Source organism: Sphaerodactylus townsendi, linkage group LG12, assembly GCF_021028975.2.
Source record: "Sphaerodactylus townsendi isolate TG3544 linkage group LG12, MPM_Stown_v2.3, whole genome shotgun sequence".
Lineage (NCBI taxonomy): Eukaryota > Metazoa > Chordata > Lepidosauria > Squamata > Sphaerodactylidae > Sphaerodactylus > Sphaerodactylus townsendi.
Window position 1 is genome coordinate 31,665,976 of NC_059436.1, and position 19,471 is coordinate 31,685,446.

The 19,471-nt window shown below is 43.4% G+C and overlaps 1 protein-coding gene across 1 annotated transcript in view; it reads left to right on the forward strand.

Moving 5' to 3' along the window:
* The first annotated feature begins 3,878 nt into the window (after positions 1–3,878).
* XPO7 (exportin 7) overlaps positions 3,879–19,471 on the forward strand; it is a 63,606-nt gene continuing 48,013 nt past the window's right edge. Inside the window, exon 1 of the mRNA XM_048512508.1 lies at positions 3,879–4,067. Within this exon, the coding sequence (XP_048368465.1) occupies positions 4,050–4,067 (18 nt within the window). The 5' untranslated portion in view covers positions 3,879–4,049. The remainder of the gene's footprint in view (positions 4,068–19,471) is intronic.

The following is a 19,471-nucleotide window of genomic DNA, read 5'->3' on the forward strand; positions in this document are numbered from 1 at the left end:
TCAACCTCTGAGGAAGCAGTGACCAGATTCCCTGTATCCAAACAAGGATTATCTCCATACACAGGTGCCAGTACTGCTGGAGGCAGGAGGCGGACATTAGTAATGGCACACTAGCGGGGTATCTCTAGGGAACTCTGATTCACAGCACTGGGTTGGCAGAAGGCCACAAATGCAGCGAAACTCTCACCCTATATTGATGATGGCAACGGAGAACAGTCACTTTCGCGAGAAAATACCAGATATTCCACTCCATAAATTATCACTGCTGGTCAAACAGAAATGATAAGAAAACCCCAGCTACATGAAGTAGAACAAACAGAAACTGGAAGCAGAATTCAAATGTAATCCCCTGCTGCAGGTCTCTCAGCATTGCTGCAACTACACAGCTTTCCACAGCAGATGAAGCTACAAACATAAATATCAAAGGCCATTTAGGACTTGTGGTCTCCTTCGCATTGAGCATACATTCCTTTCAGGCTTGATTCTTGGTTATGCACATGTTTGTCCCTCATCAGCAGTCACCCTGCCTTCATATCAGAGAATCTCCATGGTTTCTGAAAGCTCTGAAAGTACCACTTCTCTCCCTTCACAGGAAAAGCGGAGATCAGTATGCATTTGGCTTTCTTCGTGTTTTCTTGCTCTTTCCCATCTTTCCCTGGCCACACCAAAGCAGTTCCTCCTTTTTTCAGCCTACCATTTCAAAAAGATCAAAAGAGCTTTCTTCTTTTTATTTTCATACTGAATGTCTATCACTGGAGTGAAAGACAGTTAAATTGACAAAAAAATAACATATTCTAGCATACTACAGACAGCAGGGGGGAAAGGCAGCAGGAAACCTCCCCAAATAGAAGTTGCATGGAAAGAACAAGGAAGCAGTGGGCAGGCAAAATGGCTAGGGATACTTCGCAGGGGGGAGAATCCCTTTGTAAACAAAGAACCACGGAGAAAACCCCCACTGCAAAGCAAACAGCCACAGGATAAGTAGTGCATTTATAAATGAGTGAGTTGGGAGCTAGTCTGAGACATGTGGAATGGAGAAGCTCTGGGGATAGGCATCCTTTTTCACTTATTTAGCAGCTCATAATGAGTAGGGATATGCATTCATTTCCAAATTCATTTTCCAGGCTGGAAAAGTCCTGTTTGTTCTATGCATTTAGACAATGAAAAAAATGGAAAAGAAATTAATTAACAAAAATATGATTGATTAATGTGTTGCTCTGGAGCAGTGATCCCCAGTAGGGCATCTGTGGGCACCATGGCACCTGCCGATGTGTTTCCAGGTGCCCACTGACCTCTTTCCCCATCTCTTCTTCTAACAATACTGTCCTGACTGTTCTCCTCTTTGTTGGAATAAGAGGTTGTGACAGATTTCCTGAGGCTCTAGTCATTACCTCACACAGATGTTCTTTCCTTGCATTGCAAAACAGTCTTCTATTTACCCTGCTGCAAGAATGGTTCCCAGAAGGAAATTAAAAACAGAAAGAGAACTAGGTTCAGGGGATAGGATCTGGGCTGGATTGGTAACTGAGGCCCCTTCCATACATACAGAATAATGCACTTTCAATCCACCTTCACAATTGTTTGCAAGTGGATTTTGCTATTCCGCACAGCTGCAAAGTGCATTGAAAGTGGATTGAAAGTGCATTATTCTGCATGTGCGGAAGGGGCCTGAGGTAAAACTGATAGGGATCAGATGGTTTCTTTTTAAAATGTGAGCAAGAACAAAGTATATTTTCGGCGGGAAATGAGGATAAATATTAGCTCTTAACCAGAATTGCGGAATGTCAGTACATGCCTCAGGAACACTCTCTTACAGGCAGACTTATATCACCACAGCACTCTGCTGCAACCATGCTGGATAATGCAACTCTTCAGTACACTTATGTAGGGAAACTCAAAGATCTGATTTCCCCTTAGATCTTCACTTTACACTCTCATTAGACTACATCTCAAAACCTGACTCCTTTTGATCACCAAACATTCCGTCTGTCAATTCTTAACTTATCCCAGTATAGTTCCTGAGGTGATTTGGCATACTGTTGATTGGCTGCCATGTCTTTGGGATACATTTTTGTACTCCATCAATCACAGAGGTGGAGTCCAGGAAGCATCACAGTTACATCTGCAGGGGGCACAAATTTGGAAAAGCTGCCTTCATCACAACAGCAGGGATGAACTGCCCCTTTGGCAAGTTGCTCAGGACTACTGCTACAGAGGGTTGCTGATGGTCAGGAGTAAGGCTGAACCCAATGGTTTCTAAAGTGTTGGCAGCAATATTAAGCTGAGCTGTTGCTGCAACTCAGGTCTAACCCAAGTGGCCCTGTGCACTGTGGGCTACGCTGGGCTCAGTGTGCTCCAGGTTTGTTCTAACATCACAGTCCACTTCTGCACTTAAGGATGCTTAGTTTGTAATCTCCCAATATTTTGTGATTGGATTCAGTCCCTTTGGCACCTGTTCTGTAACTGGTCTCACCACCCACAAGATAGACATTTTGTTACAGTCTTCACCACCTGTTCCAAAAATCACAAATGTGAACTCTACAACCTGAAAGATGCCCTCCTCTCTCCACACCTTTGCCTTCACTATTAGTAAAATGTAAGTGCAGATGGGGCTAAGAGGCCAGTATAAAAATTGAAATGAATACATACAATAACAAATGCAACGAACTTTGAAACAAAAAAACTGCACAACTACTTGCTAGTTACTGAACTTATCAGTATTCATTTTTATTCCTGTGTCTCTATTAGTTCCCTACAAACAGCTATGAATGAATGACAAACATCTGTGTAACAATGCAGTGGCATGCAGCATGGAGATGCAGTGATGTAACACTCCTTCTGAGGCATCCAAAGAAGTGAGCTCACAAAAGCTCAAGCTGGTGTTTAAGAAGTGGCTGTGGGAAGTGTCTCCAGCTGTGATCCTTACCAATTTAGACCAGCATGTCTCTAGCTTTGGGGAAGGGAGGTAGAAGGTAGAGCATTCATCATATCAGTTTCATGGAGCAAAAATAAATAGGTACTTGTGGCACTGTATAGACTAACGCTTTAATTAAATCATAGAAGTTGATGCTTTAGAGTCTACTTGTTCAGATGAAGGCATCCATTGAAGGCAAAGTAGAGATGCCAGCCTCCAGATAGGACCTGGGGATCCTCCAAAATAACAGCTTATCTCCAGACTATAGAGATCAGTTCCCTGGGAGAAAATGGCTGCTTTGGAGGGTGGATTCTGGCATTGTAACCCACTGAGGTCCTTGTCCTCCTCAGGCTCCATCCTAAGGTGGGATATGAGGCAAAACCTGATCTATGTTTAGAGAGTTCAGTCCGAGGAGTATGATTTTGTGAACCCAGAGGCAATGCATTTCATTTTGCGCAGCTCATCCACACAACATCTGGGATTTAGGAAGCAGGTCTTTCTACAGATCTGAAACGTTGAGCTGGACTTTTCTGAAGATCCCACTTTCATGGAGCAGACTGACGATCAAGCGGGGAGAAGAAGGTCCATAAGGGCAGAACTCTGACCTGCCTAACATCCCTTTTCCGGGACCATCTCAGACCTGCAGGATCGAAGAAAGAGCTAGAGTAGACAATCCTCATTCCCACAGCGGCCAGCCTCTGGCATTTCCAAGGGGCAGAAAAAGGGTGCTCTCGACCTCCGTTTCGGTGTCCTCGAGCACTACAAGACGGACTGCCTACGAATACGGAGCTTCCAACGCTCGCTCGCATTGCAGAAAAACTCCGCCCGCTTCTCACGCACGCACACGGCGTACGGCCCCTTTAAGAACCATGTAAACAAAGCCTGTCGCCTTCCCTCTCGCCCTCCGTTTCCCGCGCGTGTATGACGTCGCTACCGCGCGCCCGGGCCTCTCACGCAACCGCAGCGAGCCGCCCCATTCTCTAAAACCCAAGGCGGCCGGGTTACCCTATAGCATTGCTTACGCCGAGTGCGCGAGGAAACCGGCGTGAGTGCGCAGGCGCATTAGCCCTGGTTGGGTCGTTGGAGCCCGTGGGGGAGGAGGCGAGGAGGGAGAGCAGAACATGAATGGAGCAAAATGGCGGATCATGTGCAGGTGAGGAGGGAAGACGTGGGGGCCCTCCCCTCAAACGAGGCCTGAGCTGAGGCCGCATCTGGACGGCGGGGTTGGGCGACAGGCGGCATCTCCCGGCGCGGTGTGGGCCTGATCCCTCCGCTTCCTAACCTCGCAGTCAGAGGGAAGAGGCCCCCAGTGAGGGCCAGGAGGCAGAGGATCCCCCCGCCCTCCTCACCTGCAGGGCGCGGCTGGGTGAGGGGGTCCTCGAGGGAAGAGGGAGGGTCGCCTGGGAGATCGGAAAAAGACTCAGGCTCGGCCTGGTCGGGCTGGAGGGAGAAGGCAGCGCGAAGCCACAGCCGGGAGCCTGTGGCCCTCCTCCTCGGCCCGTCGCCTCCATGGGTCTCTGTGGCTGCAATACTGTGCGCGCCCCATAAGTCCAGATCCTTCCCAATAAACGCATGCTGGATCCGGCCGCCCTTCTGTGGCCTCGTGCGGGAGCCTCTGAAGGGGCTTCTGTGCCTGCAGCCTTTGGGGGTGAAAAAGGTGGAGTCGCAGCCGCTGTGTTTACATGGGAAGAGCGACCCGTGACGAGTCCTTGTTGCCGGTTCGATCCTTTGGGTTGCATAATTAACTTGTGCGAGCGATGCAGAGCTTTGGTTGAGCCGGATAACTTGAAGATAGTAAAAACGAGTATAAATAGTACAACCGTAACCACAAGTCATTTTGAGAACTTCTTGCCCGTTACGTCCTGCCCGCGTTCTCTGTTCGTTTATAGAAAAATGAGTTTTTCCTGATAGTTAATAATTATGTAAAAGGTTTATTTCGTTTTGTTCATTACAGATACAGATAGCCTTTAAGTTGTTGTTCATTATTGAAAATGCGACCTTTGGTACTTTCTCGGTCTTTTACCATGTTATCAACCTAAAGGCTGGATAAAAATGGCTAAAGTAGCTCAAGAGAGAGCTAACACCAAGCATGGGATAAAATACGGTGCCTACTGGTGGTAATGCTCTTTCCCAGTAAATTCATTCAATTTCTCCTACCTCCATGAACCACAAGGGTGAGCTGTTTATTTGCTCTAAAAGTGCTCTGTGGACAGTAGCTTTGAAGTTCTTGCATCATGTGCTTACTACCGATAGTATGTTACAGCAAAAGGTGGATCCTTGTATTTTCATCACCAGTTGATACATCGTCTGTGTAATGTTTGTGTGTGGGTGCATAGGCGTACAGTAATGGCCCCAGGAATTATAACTGGTTCATTCTGTTGTTTTGTTTTCATGCTCCTTTTTTTGTGTGCAAGTGGTAAAAATGCTACGCAGAAGGTGTGTCTCATCAGTGGAAACACAGGTTGACTGTCATTCGCTGCTGGGTGAACTGACCCCAAGTAACTACTGCAATACAAAGAGCTTATACATATTTCACAGACATTTGAGGAAAATGTACCTTTGTCGTGAATACTACTGGCCGGAATAATTTGTCCTAATTACACTGTAACTTTTCTGTCTTGCACAAGTGCGTTAGAATTAATAGTAATGTTTATTTGTACGATGCTTAAAAATGGATCATCCCTACATTTCTCAGTTAAAACCAAGTCATTGGCAACAAGTTTATTTAAGATTCGGGCAGCTTAATGTGGCTGTTCTTTCCAATGTTGTTCCCTTGGAAAAATGTGTAGACATCAGATATGACAGACTTTGGTATTCTTTCTGATACACAAGGCGGTGCAAGTTCTAGTTGGCTTATGAGTTGCTTGTCATATGAGGTCTGCTTGGATTCAGTGCTACAAGCAAAAGGTATTCCATTCAGTATCTTACTTTTTATCATACTGTTTGGAATTTTGAAGACTTTCGGTTCATTTAGTCAAAACTTGCCTAGTTAAAGATGCCTTGATCATTTTGCCTGAATGGAAGGTTGGGGGCTCTCCTGTCACTTACAAGAACTTTCATGTCTATTCATCTGGAAGCAGAACTTGCTTATTGCAGATAACCAGGCAAACAATTGCTGATTCATTTCATGTATGGGGATTATTCCTGCCCCAAATTCTGCATTTTTAAGTGGACAGATTTCATTCCAACATATATGTCTGTGGGTTCTAATATTCATCTTGGATGTAATAGTAGGGACTTTAAAATGTTTAGTCTCAGAGTACAAGAGCCGGAGCCAGGTTGGGGTGGCACATTTTTATACAAATTAATATTAGACCGGAACTGCAGCTTCCCTTGCAGTCACTGTGCATGGGTAGTGTAACATTATAAATTATATTCTTGCACCACTTTCTAAAAATGAAAGAAGGAATCTTGTAATAGATTGAACAGCTCAATCCTAAAACCACCAGAGCATCATTGATGCTGGTGTTACACTAACGTAACTGGTTCTGTATTGTGAGCTCATTAAATAGAGTGCGGATGTTGTGAAATAAGTCCAACCTCAAGAAGCTGAGAGCAAAGCAACAGCACTGGCATTCATAATAATGCTGCTTTCAACCATTCATCATAAAGTGGTGTGCCAGGGATTCCTCCACGTTACCCAGGTATGAGAACATCAACAAATGTTCAAGATGTCAGCTCCCCTGCCTGGTATCATCTGCTCCCATTCTCCAGTATAGAATAAGAAAAAGAACAAAGACAACACAGCATGTTCCACTGTACTGAGGACTGTGGCATGCCCAGTAGAATCCTTGTGACTACCACATCTCTAGGAGCTTAAGTCCCATATTTTTGACAGGTTGGAGTCACAGCTAAGTTAGCATTATATCCAGACCACCTCCACTTTTAGGACTTCTCCCGCACAAGGTTTTAGGTTTCAAGGGTAGTATAGCTACAAGCAGGGAGGTTGCAATTTTTCTTCCTTCAAAGAGGACTTGCACACTGTGGAAAACTACTTATGCAGAAGTAGAAGTAATGAAGAAGATGGAAATCATGCGAAGCTCATCTTTTGACCAACAGGAAACTGATTAGTAACAAAAAAGAAGGAATAGGCAGACCATTCATTTGACTTCATTGCCAAAAACTGGCTGTGGTGTTGAAACCTGTCATGTATACCAGAACATGAAAGACTACAAAATAGAAGTGTTGCTTGTCTGAAGTCATCTGTTCAAGTCCTTCATATGAGTAGCTACTATCTTTGGGACTCTGATGAAGTCTTGCACCACTACATCCAATCTCAGGGTGAGCAATTCATGCTGATAGATAGCCACTGACTTTAATCACTATGAACAACACGTTCCCATGTAGCTTGCTGGATTCATGAAGTTAAATTATTGTGGTTTACTATACTTCATTCTAGCTACCTGTTCTCCACCCTTCCTTTCCATCAAGTAGCCTGCATAACTGCACACACCAGCAGTTACTACAGGGATTGTGAGCACAGAGGAACCTTCCCCTTGCTGGGGCACAACTAATTAACTGTGCACACAGTGGAGAAATCTCTTAGCTTTCTCCCAGTATAAGTGCTTTCCCGCAAAAAGCTGAAGTTGGTAAAAAGCAGGGGATGGGTATTGTCCCCTGTCTACCAAAGCCTATTGAAAATTACTCAGTCCTGACAAAAAAATCCAAACATTATCAACACCTGAGGTTCTCAAGGCAGGAAAGGGAGAGCCAGCTGGGACACAGTGGGGTTAACCTGTAAAGGCATAGCATAGTCACTAGGCCAGTACTTCTTTGTAGATCATTGTATCTGAGATACTGTATGCATTTTCTGTTTCGGGTTGTTCAGTAGAGCTTGAGTGTTTGGCCAGCAGTAGCACTTGCTGAAGTAACTGGTAGTCACTTAAAAGTGTGATGATGTTCCCTGTTTCCCTTACTTACACATTGTTTGGTGGAGCTTGAGTGTTGGCCAGCAGTAGCACTTGCTGAAGTAATTGGCAGTCTACCCAGAAGTGTTATTATGTTCCCTGTTTCCCCTTCTTACACATTGGGCTGTACTCACATGACATCACACCAACATCATAGTGGTATTTTGCCAGTATCTCTTGTTGTGGGCTTTCAGTGCTGTGTTCGGTAATGTCTCTGTTTGGTAGCCATTGCTGGGAGGAAAGGTTGTTAAGTCAATGCTCAAGAAGTACATGTTGCAGAGGAGTCGGGGAGGCTTTTAGCAAAGTGTGAAGGAGAAAATTCTCTTCCCTTGGTTTCCTGTCTGCATGGACAGCACTGTTTTTCCTAGTACTCCCACATGTAGTGAAAGGACCTGTTCAGTGTTTGTGTTGTGAGATGGAGTACAGATAAGCATACTGAGCAGAACAGTTAGCAGTGTGTTGCAGAAATACTTGTTTTCCTGTTTTATGCAGTCTGGTACATTTTAATCCTGCTGTTCACCCAAGGACCTCAAAGTGGTGTACTTGGCTCTCTGTTTCCAGTATTATCTTTACTAGAAACCTGTGAGGTAGGTTAGACTGAAAAAGGGTGACTGGCCCAAGCTCATTCATCAGAGTTCATGGCAAAGGGGAATTTAACCACAGGTCTCCCAGATTCTAGTGACCAACCCCTGCGTAATTAACTAGCTCCTGTTCTCTAGTGTTCTGATCCCAGAGTCCCCCACTCATCTCTCAGGAGATTCCTGGCAGTGGCAGTTGTGCACTTAATTTCAAGGTTGTGGCAGGTTGTGTGTTCTAGACCCAACAGATTAATCAGAGTGAAGTTGGTGGATGGTCCTATCTGCTGGTAGGAAACTAAACTACTGTTTTATTTGGTCTGCCCTACTCTGATCTTCCAACCTGAGACACCTGTATGCATATACCAAGTGCAGCCCACCAGTTGTATACTGTGGCCTCCAAAATATTTAGCCTCCCTTTCTATAGTCCCAACTTCAGTGTTTATTTTGTTAATCTATGCCCCAGTTTTCTCCCCCGTGGAGACATAAAATAGATTCATTTTACCCCTGTGAGGTGGGTTAGGCAAGAGTGTGTGACTGGCCAGTGGTCATCCAGCAAGCTTCCCCAGCAGAGTGGGAATGTGAACCTAGTTCTGCCAGATCTCAGCCCAGAACTGTAGGTAGTACACCATGTGGTCTACTGAGAGCATGATGGCCCACAGTCTGTGATGGCTGTCAGTAATACAGACCAACATTTGGTTCATCATCTAGTCAGAAACTCATTGTATCAAAATGAAGACTGCCACTGCTTACACAAAGGAGGCTAGATGTATTTTATGTTGGTGTATGGTAAGGTGTGTGGCTTCACTGCCATATCTGTATCCATACTCAGCCCTCTTGGCCATCTAATATTGTACTGTTCAGCTGTGCCTTGTAATACTGCCTGTTGAAAGTTCAGCCTGTTACAGTGTTGTGCTGTGCTGGCATTCCCAAGCTACCAAATCATGATGTTGTACAATGGTTACCAAACCAGTAACTGTGAGTGTGCATTTTTGCACATGAGGAGTTTTTTTGGGGAGGGGGGATATATTTTTAAAAGTTGTGCTTGCAAGTTTTTTTATCCTCTCTTCTTGGTTTCATTTTTATTTTTATTTCAATTTACACACACACACACACACACATATATATATATAGGTTAAGCTAAGAAAATGATTTGCCCAAGACCACTGAATGAGATCTCTTGCTTTGAACCTGAATCTCTGAACTACACAGCAGTAGCCCTCAACTATTCAATTTGCAACTGCATCTGAGTGGCTCGACACCAAAATGGTATAAAGCTGATTACATTCTGCATTGTGCCTCTTTTACACCCCACTCACCTTCTAATTGGGAGATGAGGACTCTGGGGACATGTATTCCTACTTGTATCTGACAAAGAGAACGTTGTCAAAATTTTACACTCTGAAAAATCTTGTTAATCTCCAAGGTGCTGCTGGACTCAAATCTAGCTGTTCTACTACAGCCCCAATGCAGCTACTCTCTGAAACTGGCCTCTTTTGAATCCCTTAAAATATTCGGATGGTCTGAACATGTTTCATAATTCATAGGTGTGTATAGATTAGCATTACTATGGGTTTGTTTTTGTGTTATATTTATTTATTAAAATATTTATATTCCACCCTTTCCACGTGTTCTTGTAGATTTCTGACTTTGAGGATCATTAGCATTGCCTAATGATGTGTGTACATGAAGATGCCTTATACAGAATCAGGCCATCCATCTCCGTGTTGTCTACTCTGGCATACCTGTCTAGTACTTTAGGCAGAAAAAAAATCATTCCCAGTGTTTGCTACCTGAGCTATTTTAATTGGAGATGCCGAGGACTGAACCTGAAACTGGCTGCAAGTGTTCTTTTGTTAAGCCACATATCTTCCTCTTTGCAATTGGCTTTGTTATTATAGAGACAGTTGTTATCGATATGTTACATTAAAGTCATTTGTAATACTGGTTTCCTTTGTTTCCCATATGATCTGGGATAGGGACATGCAGAGAACTATGGCTATTTCTGGTGGACTGGAAGTAACTGCTTGCTACTTTCAGAGAAACATAGTCTCATTAAAGTTCTGTGAAAGGTAGCTGATGATATCCCAGGTTAATCTGATAACTGAATTTGATGTATAGTACAAAACTATTGAAAGAATAGTCGCAGTCAAGAGAGCTTCCAAGGGCTGGTGGGTTCAGCTGTATTGTTGTGTTTTGGCTTAGAAGTTTATGAGTTTTATAGTAGCCTTAACCTAAATTCTCCTGTGAACAAATTATCAAGCAAACCTTGTGGTTGATAAAAGTAGGGAAAATTGCAGTGTAGTCTGGACCAATATTATTCCACCTTCAGTCCAGCTACATTTGGAACAAGAATTTACTCCTGCCCTCACAATGTCCAGGAAAGATTGCCTAATGTAGCTGCTTGTCACTTAGATAACGTGTTGCTCACTGGTTGGTCCCTTCTCTCTAATAGCTGTGATCTTAGACATGGCTTCCAGAAAAAGGAGGGGTATGTAATGCAATAGAGAAAATGGCTGAATGGGAAGAGGTTGACCAGTTGCTTCTAAGATTTAGTGGAAATAGGTTGCAAATTCATCTTCATCAGTAATAGTCTTCTGTAGGGCAGGTTGTAACCTTACTCAAACTACCCGAATGGTTCTGTTTGTTTCTTAGTGCACTTCGTTTTTTAACTATCATCTCCAGAAAATAAACATGGCCAGTTTCCACACCACCATCTAATGAATCTGCTAGAGGGACCAATATCCCTTTGGTTTTGGGGGAAAGGAGATTCTTAATGGTGGGGGATTCAGCCCTTCGGGATGTTGAGAGAGTTTTGTGATAGTGACTTTGATTCCCTGGGGACTAGGCAGGGAGGTGGTGTTGGCCTTTGGGTGGCAAAAGGATGGAAAGATTGCTAAAAGAAAGCAGAAAGATTACAGAGGAGCTTAGTAGAGAGAGCCAGCATGGTGTAGTGCCGTGATTCCCTACTGGGGTTCCGCAGTACCCTGGGGTGCCATGAGCACAGCCCGGGCTACTGTGATAATGTTACCGGCCCCCCTCCCCTTGCAGAATCACTCCCACATGGTACTAATCAAGCCAGCAGCAGCAGCAACCACGGCCTCCAGCCCTACCCAGCCTCCCTGTCTGCCTATGGCCACCACACACCCTTCGAGGGGGTTGTGAGGCAGGGCAAGGGCGTTTGCAGACTGGCGGGCTGGGCCCTATGAGCCGCTGACCCGCCAGAGTCCATTCCTGCATGCCAACTTGACCCCTTCCAGCCTTCCGAGTGGTAGACCTGGGCCCCTTCCGGCCTGCCCAGCGGTAGACCTGGGTCCCTTCTGGTCTGCCCAATGGTAGACCTGGGCCCCTTTCGGCCCAGAATGTATCAGTTTATCACTAATTTTTGAAAGATCCAGAAGGAATCCAGGTCACTACAGGTATCTAGTATAGCATCTCTTACAGATATATTGACCTCAGTACAGTTTTACTATCAGATACACTGGTTTATTTTCTTCAGAGGAACCCATAAATGTCAGCTATTCCCTTGTGTGAGAGAAACCATACTCTGCATTTAGAGATACCACTGGAGTGGAGATTAAACCTGCTCCCCAGTACTGGTTGCCCTGATGCTCAGTAAAATTCTGTCTGAGGGATGGGGCAAACAAATTGCAAAAGCAGCCCTGCCATAACTCTGCAACTCACAATTGGAGTATGAATTAGTCCTGCAGGCACAAGAGGTGCCACACACTGTAAGGGCAAACTCTAATGAACTTCAAAAGATGTTTTGCTGTAGTACTGGTGGAGAAGGGAGCCAGTGGGCAAATGTATAGCAACGTCATGTGACTTTTATAGTCTACTTCAGGTATGGTATGTCCTGTCCAAAACAGCTCATCTGAATCAGTGACTAATTTTTAAGGGAGTCAAACAGATCTTTGGTTAGCACAAAACAAGGAAGGGATTTACACTAACGGAAGACAGCTGTTTGTCTTGCCTAAGTAATCTCCATGGGAGACAGAATCTCCCATTGCAGTACAAATCCACTGGTACGTTAAATTAACAGGAACAATCCAATAGCCTATATTTTATCCTATGCTGTGAAAGTTTAAGTTTGCACATATGTCACCCATCAACTACTTTCCTTATTTCCTTTTACTTGCCTTTTTGGTAGCTATTACATTTTTATTCAAGTTCTCTATAGCATTTATGCCATACTTTCTGTGTTATTTTGTCTAGCTTCACTTCTTCAAAATGATAGGAAGGAACAGTAATCCTATTCATTACTTTGAAGCATAAGAATCTTTTCAATTAAAACACTGGTGGAATCAATGTTCCCAGAGTCATAAGAGAAAGCTGAAGGTGGGGGAGAGGCAGGGCAGTTCCTCAGTCTTTACATGAAGTTCCATGGTGATTGTTGTGCAAGTGGATCACTGGACCAAACCCTTATATTTATATAAATACAACACATCAGTACAATATAAAATTCCAACACACAATTCGTGTATTGCAAATCTGTGTCTCTACCAAAAAAAATGCAGCTTGTGCCCCGGAGAGTCTGGCCGACTCGCTATCCTTGCAGCACCCATTGAAGCCCTGCCAAACTTGCAGAGCAGTGGAAGCATGTCCAGCACTGCTGCAGGTGGGCAACGCCAGCCCCTCCCTTCCCTGGCTTAAAAGTGGAGATAGGCCTGTGGACAAGAGCCCCAGTCACCAGGCCAGCAAAGCCCAACCAACAGTCCACAGGCCAGTGGGGGCAGGGTAGAGAGCCCTTGAGGGGCACAGAGTCAGAGGGGATAAAATGGAGGAAGGAGCTGTGAGATGAACGGATGTGTGAAGGAGGAATGGATAGAAGGAGGAGAGAGCAAGAGGCGGCCAGTTGAACCTGACCAGTTAGCGAGGGAGAGGAAGGCACACAAGACCCGTGGCCCATGAGCAGCCACCAGCAAAAGCAGTACCTGCAGACAGCAGGCCACCTGGACCCGGGTCTCTGGCCACCTAAACCAACTTCTCCCTGGCCAATGGGAGCCAAAATGGGCCAACCACCCAGGAGAAGGGAAAGAAATGACAGCAGATGGGCCTGTGCCCAGAAAAGGGAAGCGCCCCACAATCCTTAATTTTCAACTTTGTGTGAATCTTAAGACAGAGTGTCTTACTCACATTTTTAAGTGGATGTTCCCACTTAAAGTACAGGGGCAGTATTTATTAAAAGTGTAAATGTGATGCCACTTCACAGCTGGCTATAGGCAGGGATGGAGAGAAAATACTGTTCAGAAGAATTGAGTTTCCCTGTAATTTCACATAGGGAACAGAAGTCCTTCAAGTATTACAGATTTTGTTTCATATTTTGCATATAGAGTTTGCATATAGAGTTAGTTTAAATGCATTACAATCTCTGTAAACCCAGCAGCAAGAGAACTTCCTTGGAAATTCCACTGTGTCCCCATTTCCCCAATAAAAAGGTAGAGATCTAAAAAAAACTGTCTTCAGGTATACTATTAGGACCATTGACCATTGAGCCATGAAGAAAGGTATACAATAAATGTGATAAAATAAGCAACTTAACATTGATAGTGAGAATGCAAAGTAAGCCAACAATATTTCTAACCTTCGATGAAACCAAGTTGGCTCTCAAGTTCCGGATCTCCCCTTCCACCAGTCAGAATAATAGATTTGATGTTGGAAGTCCTGTCTGTTTTCAGGTGAAACAATTAGACACATAAATAATTATTCAAAGTTAAGCATTTTTAATTCCAGTTGATCTCAATGGAAGAAATTTAGATGTAATTTACTTCCCTGCTGAAATCATTAGGACTTACAAAGTCCACCATGATCATGGCCAGGCTGTGCATTTCATGGCTCTTTGTATATATGTATACATTTGGCTAATTATCAGCTATTTATCCTGACTGGGAAAGCACACAGCTGCATTTTTGCCCTACATGCAATATGCAGTGGCTTTGAAGAGACAGTGTGTTTGGTTTCACTCTCTTTCCCAAAAAATGAGCTGTTGTGAAACTCCTTAGCCAGTGAACAAACTGAATGTATTTGGGCTATAGCAAATGTAACACAAATTCTCAGCCATAAAAGTGTAACAGCACAGCAAGGCTTGTAAACACTGCTTTGGACTAATAGATCTTTGCTTTACAGAAAATTCTCCTTTCCTCTCTTCTGTGGCTCCATGAAACTAGGAGACAGGGATTGTCTGGCAGAAGAGTTTAATGAACAGGTTACTAGGCTAAATCTGCAGTACTCATGCTTAGTTAAGACTACAACAGTGTGTTACTACCATGGTAAATTGCCACTTGGTAAGCAGATGTCTTATTTACTCAAAAATTATCATCTAGAATTTATTGTACCAAAAATGCACAACATAATTTCATGTGACAAATATTTAAAAGATGGGCTGGCAAACAACACACTAGGGTTGTTATGCTGGGCATTGAGAATGCAGCCAGAAGACATCATACAGCTGCCAGAAGACTTTTAAACAGGTTTTCAGAGAGTATTAAAAGAAAGTTTATAGGAAGGATGATGATGGTATAGGCCAGTGATGCCCAACAGACTGTCCATGAGTGCAACAGCACCCACCAATGTGTTTTCTGATGTCCGCTTGCTTCCCAGATTGTGTGCTTCCATACTTCCTTCTTATTCCTGTTCAACTTCCTTTCTTCTATGCGATCTCCATCTACTCTTCATTTTGTCACAGTTCACATTTCCTTGCCCTTCCCTTTTATCTGTTCCTCTCCCTTTTATGAAACTTTCTACCTTCACCTTGACCCCATACTACTACTAAAGGTGTGCTAAAGGTAACAAGAGGATTAAGAGGGTGCAGTGGAGGCAACAGGATGGGGGGTGGGGTACAAGCTCCAGGTACCTCTCACAAAGTCCAGTTTAAAGGGTAATGCCTGAGCTTGCAGCTAACCTCTGTTTGTTTTAATTGGTAGTAGTAGAAAGTGCCATCAAGTCGCAGCCCCACTTATGGAAATACTGTAGGGTTTTCAAGGCAAGAGAAAATTCAGAGGTGGTTTGTCATTGCCTACCTCTGCATAGCAACCCTGGATTTCCTTGGTGATCTCTTATCCATATACTACAACAGGGGTCTGCAACCTGCGGCTCTTCAGATGTTCATGGAATTGTAGTCCATGAACATCTGGAGAGCTGCAGGTTGCAGACCCCTGTACTTCAACAAGTCAACCATGCTTAGCTTCCAAGATCTGATGAGATCAGAATGACCTGCATCATTTGTCTTCATTAGGAGCATATATTTGGTTAAAAATACCTCACCACAATAACCACATCATCAGCAGAAATGAAGGGTGTGTTTCCTAAGAGCAGTGACAATAAATATGAGAAAAGGACAATGAAGTTATGCTTCCCCCCATCTCAGCCGGGGGAACCCACTACATACTCTCAGAACCTACCATATGCACTATGGCATACACCCACACCAAATAAAATCCATTGTATACACATTTATAGATTTCCTGACGTCATCAGTATTCCCACCAGAACCCCTTATCCCTCAAAAACTTGCAGATATTTGGAAAGGTCACTCGCCACTGTTTCCATAAGATAAATACTGTTAAGCTCAGGCACATTATTACAAGGAAGGTTTCTTCCTTCAAAAGCTTACCTCTTCTATCCCCACTGAAACATTTCATTCAACTAAAAGTTTAAAAATAATTGGCCGTGGGGTGGGGTGTGTGAAAAAAATCTGACACCTTTCTAAAATGTAAGCTCAAATACATTAAAATTATATCCCCCCTCCCTGCACTCAGAGGGGGGAAAAGGAATACCCCATGGCATGCATTTTGTGGTAGCACCTTCTCAAACTTCTAAAAGTACCACCAAACTCAATATGTCTGGACACACTGGTGTAGATGATAATTCTAAATAATGAACAGACCTGCTTGACATGGGCAGATAGGTAGCATACAAATATGTTGTAGCTATACCATGAATGGTTAAAAAGTTCCTGTGACAACACAAAGGGAACAGTTCCAGTTTGTTGTCATGCACTGTGGTAATCGTGTTGCAGTATTTTGAGGGAATTAGAAGTACTGTGGAAATTAGGAACCAAGTCAGTTCCCAATATTTATGCCTTTCTGTTATTCCTAAAGAGGAGCACAACTTACATTCCATAGTATCTACCTGGAACAACATTAGTAACTTTGGGTTTTCTGTGTTTTCATAGAATCCTGTCATTGAATTGGAAGGTCTCTAAAGGTGGTCCAGTCCACTTTACTGTATTACAGCCTCCACACTCAACATTTGTATGTTGAGCTCTGCACATCTAATTCACAGATAACTGATGTGAAAATAAAAGGCAAACATCTAAACCTGATTTTAGATAAATTTTGAGCCAAGAATTTGAGTTTTCTTGTTAGAGTCTAAATTGGCATACAAGAAAACCACCCTGAGGATATTTACAACTATGAGTTCCTTATTGGCAAGAATACTGAGATCTGTTCTTGGTGTTTTTTTTCACAAGAGCCCTTTGCTGTATTCCTAAGGTTAGATGGATATAGTGCTACCTGTGAGAAGAGCATTGAATGAAGGTAGGCACTGGAACACAGTGGGCTGAATAATGCAAGAGGAGGAGAGTACTTTGGGTGCCTTGTCTGGTTTTTCTTACGGTGAATAACTTTTACTTGCGTTTAAGTGTTTGCAGCCTTGTGCTTGGTCCTTATCTAATATGTGCAGGGTTCCTGTGCTGCATAGTCACTTCGTTCAATACTGCTTTTATCTTGGTTCAGAGAGCTAATATTGCCTGGCCCCTGCAAGAAATAATCCCCACCTCTTGTTTTCCCCAACCATAAGCCTTTACTAACTGGCAGAAAATGGAATGTAAAGTTAATCTGATCTTGACTGGTCCGAGCAGGATGCACTCCAGTGTTTTGTGTTGCTGGAAGGAAGATCTAGAATGATGTACCAGGCAGGTAGATCTATAAATTGGAAAGGCTAATAGCCATCCCTAAAACTCCTTGAAAGAAGTTTTAGAAAATGTTTATTTTTTTATATTATTAGTCACTGACACAACCTAGTGCAATTTTAGACAGACATTTATTCTCTTCATTGTCAAATGAACTTCAGCCTCAGATACTTCATTACCCACAAGTGGATTTTGTCTTTTATAAGCTTGACTGCTAAGAAAAAATGGCAGTCTGGTAGCCTTTGGTTCCAGATACTACAGATCTGCCAAATATATCGGGATGGGGGAATTGATGGAAAACCTGTAGAAGATGGGGCACAAGAGGTTATAGAAAGTGTCCTAATTGGATAGTTTCATCTGCAGGTGTAACTTTCCAACATGGAACAACTTCTTGGTTGATTCCAAAATGTTACATTTAGTCATGGAGCTTGAGTGGATGGGTGAGTTTTAGCTTTGAAGATTCTTGGATTATATTTATTGCCTAGGCAGGGGAGTAGCACCCATGTGGAACCTGTTGGCATCATGGCACCCACTGATGACTTTTCTTGAGCCTGCCAAGTATTTTTGGAAAATGGTGGCACAGGTTTAATAAGTTTGTTCAGTTTCTGTTAGCTTAAATTGTGACCTTTGGAAGAGACAGTTACAAAACTGACCCTACACGTGCAGGAAACCAGTTCGGAAAGAAGTTTCTGTTAGCTTAGATGGTATAAACTGATTCTCTGCCAAAGCTCTTTGTATAAATACAAATTTCTTCTGCCTCCATTCCTGTTTCCAAGTTATTGATCTCTTTTTCCCATCTCCTCTCTGTTAAACAAAGCTTTTATTCTGTTCAAGTTTGAAACCTGCCTCAGTATTATTTTGTGTGCCTTATAAAGGGGTCTGCTTAGAATTTTTAAAAAATAACGGGCATCCTTCAGCTTCTGGGGAGCATATCAGACCTGAGGGAAAGTGCTTTTATTATATCATATGCTACCAAATCTGAAGCAGCTCAGCCCCTAACTGGAAAAAGACAGGAAAATCTGATGAGCTGAGTCAGAGAATGTTTTCCCTGCCTGAAGAAGGTGTGGGGGTTCATTGTACCTGGATCTCCACCTGTCAGTGCATCGCTCTCCTGAGCCCATTCAACTCTTTTTGGTATCTGGACTGACATCAGCTGGTCATTTAGAGTATCTTCCACTTCCCCACCTCCCACTCACTCCATTTAACTGCCTCAGGAATGACTTGCTACACTTGTGCACTCTGGAAATCTTGCCATCTATTGACCAACCACCTCCCTTCTCCTGGCATTCTTTCAGTAATGTTTTTTAGTGAGAATTAATGTATTTCTGAAAAACAAACTTCCCACATTCAAAGTAGTAAGACATTTATTTTAAAAAGCACCCTCACTGCAGTATTCTGGATTAGCTGGAGTTTCCGGAGGACATCCAGAGGTAGCCCTGCGTAGAACAAATCTACCCTAGAGGTAACTGACATATGGATCACAGTGGCTAGATTGGTCTGGGAAAAACAGGGTGCAACCGGCTTTGCATGGTGATGAAAAACCCCACCCAAGTAGTTTGCAGTACCTTGGCCTCTATTGTCAGGGAGCACACCAAGACTCTTAACAGTCAATGCATGCCCTCAAAGGTCAGCAACCAGCACTCCCCTCCAATCCAGCCACAAGGTCTCCATCTTTGCTGGATCCAGCTTCAAACAACTTTCATCCATTTCATCATATCCCCCAGACAACTGGCCTGGATTTCCAGGATAGCTTCCAGATGCCCGTCCATCAGCAGATACAACTGGGTATCATCAGAATACTGATGACTTCCCAGACCAGACCTCCAGATTAACCCGGTGAGAGGCTGCATGTAGATGTTAAATCAAATTGTCAAGAGAATCACAGCTTGTGGAACACCATGAACAAAAGAATGGCACGCATGTGCAGGCAACATCTTGCATGTAGCTTTAAAATTATTGGAATTTTTTATACCAACCATTTTGGAATTGTTTATTATCATTGGCTGGATACATCTACTCCTTCCATGAACAAGCTTTATATGTGCACAAAATGAAAATGTTACTACCAAAGCAGCTTTGATTCCGTGAAATGGGTGTAAGTCCAGAATTCCTGTACTGCTTTGAACAACCTGATTTAATGTTGCTCATTGAACAATCAAAACTT